At 40.8% G+C, this 5,693-nt stretch overlaps 1 protein-coding gene across 1 annotated transcript in view; it reads right to left on the bottom strand.

Moving 5' to 3' along the window:
- Nucleotides 1-55: 55 nt before the first annotated feature.
- The window catches only part of pear1 (platelet endothelial aggregation receptor 1), a 40,672-nt gene continuing 35,034 nt past the window's right edge, over nucleotides 56-5,693 (bottom strand). The window contains exons 17-23 of the mRNA XM_063878476.1: nucleotides 5,412-5,534; nucleotides 4,981-5,199; nucleotides 4,593-4,702; nucleotides 4,219-4,345; nucleotides 3,441-3,503; nucleotides 2,975-3,166; nucleotides 56-1,458 (exon numbers count right to left, since the gene is read on the bottom strand). Of these exons, the coding sequence (XP_063734546.1) occupies nucleotides 1,319-1,458; nucleotides 2,975-3,166; nucleotides 3,441-3,503; nucleotides 4,219-4,345; nucleotides 4,593-4,702; nucleotides 4,981-5,199; nucleotides 5,412-5,534 (974 nt within the window). The 3' untranslated portion in view covers nucleotides 56-1,318. The remainder of the gene's footprint in view (nucleotides 1,459-2,974; nucleotides 3,167-3,440; nucleotides 3,504-4,218; nucleotides 4,346-4,592; nucleotides 4,703-4,980; nucleotides 5,200-5,411; nucleotides 5,535-5,693) is intronic.

The following is a 5,693-nucleotide window of genomic DNA, read 5'->3' as shown; positions in this document are numbered from 1 at the left end:
CTGACTGTTGTAGTTATTTCCTTTTATATACAAATGCCATTTACAGTAACACCACTGAAAAGTGCAGCCATTTTTATTTACACTATATACACATGTTTCCATGGTTACATTCAAAAATATATGTTCATACGTAGAAAAAAGGCCGTAGCTCTACTCGAAACTATAGCAAAACACATTTTGGGAAAAATGTAGACGCAATACAAACAAAAGCACAAGAAAAAAAAGTATTTTCGTTGAGCCGGCTCTTTAAATACCAGGCAAAAACAAACATTGCTGTAGCGCACTTCAATGACTTCCAAAATGCTGCTTCGATTTGGCTTGCAATTCCCTGTTTGATGTTTTTTTCCTCAACATAAACAGTGTTTCTTTCTGCCCATGGCGAGTTTTCCATATCTACAACTAAGCAAATGTGTGTGAACGATGCTCACAAACGCCTTAAACCATCCTAAAATAGGGCTGTTTGTTTACATTAGTGTGATCCCAACAATATATTCCATTGGATATTTACAATAGTTTTCATCTGGCAGCAGCAATATGTGAGCCACATTTGTTGAAACAAACAAGGAGCACGTTTTGTTTGATGAGATTACAACAAAAAAGATGCTCTCTTGGCAACAAAACTTTGGTTAAACAACCTGACTTCTCAAGATTCCTAAAACCTGAATATGACAGATAAAACAAAGTTAAAATAATGTGTCTCAGACCAGAGACTGGCAGTATATTTTGCAGAACGCATTTTTCCCATGAGCAAAACAAAAACAAGTCCAGCTGTGTGTTGAATTCATACAAAGCTTCTTGTGGAAATAAAAGGATTCTAAATACAACCACAAAAAAATAAAGACTTTAAAATGTCAAAAATACGGGGCCTTTAGATCATGCACACACCAGCTGATCAGTAGCAAGCAATTTGTGTGGGGAACTTCATTTACAGCATGTTTACATGAGTTCAAAAACAAAAATCATTCCCATGTTGCATTTAACCATGAAATCTTCTGGTGTATTTTTCCCATGGGAGGTGAATGCAGCTGACGTCGCCACAGTTCAGCCTCCGTCACCGCAGCCCGCTGGCTCCACTGTCTGGATGACAAGTCTGTCACGGTGAAGCAAGTACTCCTTCAGCCCACAGGGGGGCAGTGTGGAGTCAGCAGGGGGGCGTCCACACTCAACAACAGTTTCTCAGCCTATAGGCGCTGCTCTGTGGGTGGTCTGCAGCTCTGATTATCAGACAGAAGCGTAAAAGTTTGCTCCTTCTTAGCAAGCACACACCTGAAACCTTCCCAAAGTGAGAGGGGGGAAACAGCCTCTGATGCTGGGACTATCACTGAGGTGATCTCCTGGGGGAGGGGGGGCGGCGGACAGGTGGCAGGTCGTAGTGTCCCGGGATGTGGCTGTTCACCGGGAGGTCATAGTGGCTCTGGGGGTCCTCGTGTGGAGCGTGACCGAGGGAACTCTGACGCTCTGGGGGGTAAAAAAAAAAGGTGTTATGTCCTTTTAGTCAAATCTATATTATTCATACAATGTATAATAACAGCATGCTTTTTTGTATAATAACAGCATGCTTTTTTTTTTTTTGCCTTGCTTCTGATAAGGAAAAACTATCTCTACTAGGACAGAGTATGCTGTCTGTACAGAATGGACCCACATTAGTGATCTGATCTGCAAATCAGTTCGGTCCCACCCTGCTGCAGTCGAAATGTCCTTGAGCAAAATACCCTGATGTCTTCCCGTAGGCACGTCTACAGTATTCTGTGTACATAAATTGCTTTGGATTAAAGCTAAACAATATGTAATGTCTTAAGGCAAATATCCCTCCTCTAATTCCATTGCATATTCCTTTTTTGAATGCCTCATCTGCTAACAATATTTAAGATTTTTTGGATTGGTCTTAAGGAAAATGTTGACTTGAATGGTCTGAAATTACCAAATATAGAATAGAAACTAATGGTAACAAGAGGTGAGTAACCTGTGAAAATGGTTATTTTGTGGGTGTAGTATTCCTTAAATGTGTACGTTTTTCTATCATGAATAATTTCTTTCTTCTGTTTTCAGTAGAGCGAGAGTAAAAACAGGTGTTGATGGAGGGGAGTGTTATTTTCCTCACCCAAATAGTCCTAGACTACAGAGGATCCACATTTGTGATATTCCACTTCACTAGAGGAAAAAACACTAACATTGATCCAATATTTCCATGAATCTGTCATTTCCTGTCCTCCGACAGAGCGTGTCCCATCATCATTTATTAGTCTGCCTTCATCTTGATGTATTACTGATGTCTACAATAAAATGCAGGACTAACAAAAGAACCCCCGCCTTCCTGCTCTTCCCCTTCCCAGTAAAGAGTTGTTAATTTATCAGCCTAAACCCATCCTCCCCATCTGAGTACAAATCCTGAACTCAGTTTGACTGATCCTAACTCTTTTATTTAAGATGTGATCATTATTTGAGGTCTCAGCTTTCTCAGGTGGGTCGACACACGTGTGTTGATTCAGATTCTCAATTTTTGGACTCTTTATTCTGTTCCACTATTGATTAATTAGTCAATCAAATTTGGCAACTATTTTAATAATTCTGGAAGCAAAGTTCCCGCAAAATGCCAAACATTCTCTTAATCCAGCTTCCAAAGTGTTATAATATGCATGCTTTCCTAAATCTCTAGTTCTAGTTTCAATTTTGAATCTCTTGTGATTTTGATAAAACTAACTTCTATATTGCTCTACTCTTTGTCATCTCTGTTAAACTTCATACGTTTAAATATCCTTCTTTATAAACCAATCCTAGTTGTGTACCTCTTGTGTGATTGGCTCACAAGACAAATTGTAATGCAATGTGCAAATTGACTTCCTAACAACCTAATCTCCTTACACTGAAGATGGTGGAGTGGATTTAATTCACACCGGTTGAAGTATTATCGACAGTTTTGCAAAGGAGTAAAACTGTCAATGCATTGCTGAAGTTGGTCTAGAGTGATGCTCACCTCTGCGTAAGGTGGCGGTGTTGAAGGGCGGGCTGATCTCAGTGTACGCTCGCTCTCTGGGCATGGCGGACTTCATCTCCATGTAACTGCTCTCGGGGGGGCAGAAGGGTAAGCCCGGCAGGTCTTTGATGGTAGCATAAGGATTCTCGCTGTTCAGAGAACTGCTGCTCGCTGCCACCGCGTCTTTCAGCTCTGTCACCACAGAGGTTACATAAAGAGGGAAGTTAAAACACATCTGAAGTGCACAGAGAGTCTGAAACAGCGGGATCAAGGTCATTTTATAGTCTGTACATTTAACCATAGGTGTGAACAAACATACTCATAATCTTACATTTCTGTGACTTGTACCCACGTATATGTCACATAATGCTCTCATACTTTTGTTCTATCCTGTTGCTGTAACAGCTTTGGTATGCCTTTTTCTTTAGGTAATTGGAAAAAGGGTGACAATAAGGTGATAAACTACCTTTGTTGTAATATTTTCCGAGGCTGGCACTGTAGCTGTAGCTCCGATCGATTCCAAAAGCTCCTGTAAACAATAAAAGAAAAAGCTGGCATCCTCATTTTTCATTAATGGCAAACTAATCCAAAGCAGATTATCTGCCCTGGAAACTTACAAAATCAATAGCAGGTGAGTGAATGCTGTCAATGCAATTATCACTTTTTATTGTTGCTTTTATAGTCTTATTTCAAATGTGCATTGTTGATTTAATTGTGCCCAAAATAAATGTATTGCTCCATAAAGTTTGATGGATGAAAACTTACTAGGTTTTCTCCTTAGCTGTTTCTGCATGTCTCTGCCCTGAATTTACACTGAATCTGTTACATCTGGGGAAGTGTTTTCAATCATATAGGATATTTTTATGTTATATTCTGCTGCTGTTCAATCTCTATAAGAAATATTATATTTATTTTAACACAAACAAATGTAGTGTAGTATGTCCCAGTACTAAAAGTTAAGGTACTCTTAATCACTAAGCTTTCCACTGACACTCAGAAGGAGAAAATACTTGTAGGTGGTTAGCAGGAGATTATATTAGCAGTAATATAACATTTTTACAGATTAGGTTTTACATCGCTGTGGTCAGGAGGTCAGGAAACCAATTCCTTACGTTTATTATCTTGTTAATGTTAATCCATTCATTTCATTTTACTTTACCACTCCAGGTCAATCTGCATTATGTGTCTCCCCTAAATGGATAAAGTGGCTGATCCTAAATGTGAATCACCCATTGCAGACGGACCTGAGTCTTTGCGAGGCTCGTGGTGTTTCCAGTCTGCAGGAAGAGTGGCGTTGCTCTCAACCCCAAACAGGCCCCGTCTCTCCCTCTCCATGTTTTTCACACTGCAGAACAGCTGGTTATTGGTGTTCTGTATGACACACAGAATAGGAAAATAATCAGAAATGCAAAGGAAACACCAAGATAAAATATGCTTTTGACATAAAAGCTGAAAGCGCTGTGACATGCTAGGTCAGCATCTGATGATTTATGATTTCATGGCCCTGAAAACACAGCCTGCTGGATAAATTACACGTCTCCCAGTGCTGCACTATAACACTCGGAAATGTCCTTAAGGTTCAGATCACTGCACTGATGTGAACAGAGGAGACATTCACCTTGATGGTGCGGTCGTGGTTGTTGGGGAGGTGCGGCAGTGGAGGCCTGTTCTGGCTCAGCGTGTGGTAGCTGGGGTTTGAGTAGTAGTGGTGGTAACTGTGAGGAACATCTGTGAGGCCAAAAGAAACACATGGATAACGTCTGCTGCAAATAAATTACCTCAAGGTCAATAAAAAGCATCTCTGTGGATCCTAATAACAAGAACACATGAGTGAGATAAAACTGACACCACATCATGAACAAGAACTAAAATAATCCTACCTAAAGAGCATTTGTCTCTTATGCAAAGTCTGGCAGAACCCAAAGGAAGCGATTGTGGAATAATCGTTGTATTGGTAATTTTACTGAAGAAAAACGTAGTACTTCCACCACGACATATTGACGTACCTGGAACGGCGTACTCAGAGTTGATGGTGCGGCTGGTGGAGAAGGACACAGTGGGCGTGTTGTTCTGCTTGTCCTTCTGCCTGCGGCGGTAGAGCAGCAGCAGAGCCAGCAGCAGCACCACCAGAATGACGAGCACCACAATGCCGCTAATCGCTCCCCACGAATCCCGCTCACCAGGAGGAAAAGGCACCATGACGCTCCCAGACAGCACAGAAGTGTCTGTAAATGGAAGTGGAACGTTAAATAGAGTCCAGCAGCCTTTAATAACTTTCAACGTCAAAGTTGGAGCAAGAGCAGCCAAGACTTGAAGTTGTTTTCCTCTACTCCTTAGGAAAAAGGTTGGCTTTGATTTGAGTACATTGGCAAAAAAGGAGAATCAAAATGAATCAATAGGCTCCTATATTCATGGGAGAACCTGTTTGTATGTATACCTTGTTTGCAGTCATCTTCTTCACTTTCACACACACAGTTTCCTGTGTATCGGTCACAGATAAACTTGCTGGGACAGGAGCAGGTCTGAGTGCAGAAAGGACCAAAACGACCGGCACTGCAGGCTGGAAAACAACAAGATACACATCAAATCCATGCATTAGACCCATGTAACAAACTATGGTCAAAGGAATTGAGGCTAATATTGAATACAGTAAGATTTTTTTTATTTGATCCTATGTCATCTTTAAGTCATATTGAATTGTAAAGCTGATTAGTCGATC

The sequence above is a fragment of the Eleginops maclovinus genome, chromosome 3 (assembly GCF_036324505.1).
Source record: "Eleginops maclovinus isolate JMC-PN-2008 ecotype Puerto Natales chromosome 3, JC_Emac_rtc_rv5, whole genome shotgun sequence".
Taxonomy (NCBI): domain Eukaryota; kingdom Metazoa; phylum Chordata; class Actinopteri; order Perciformes; family Eleginopidae; genus Eleginops; species Eleginops maclovinus.
This window is presented reverse-complemented; position numbering and strand designations above follow the sequence as displayed.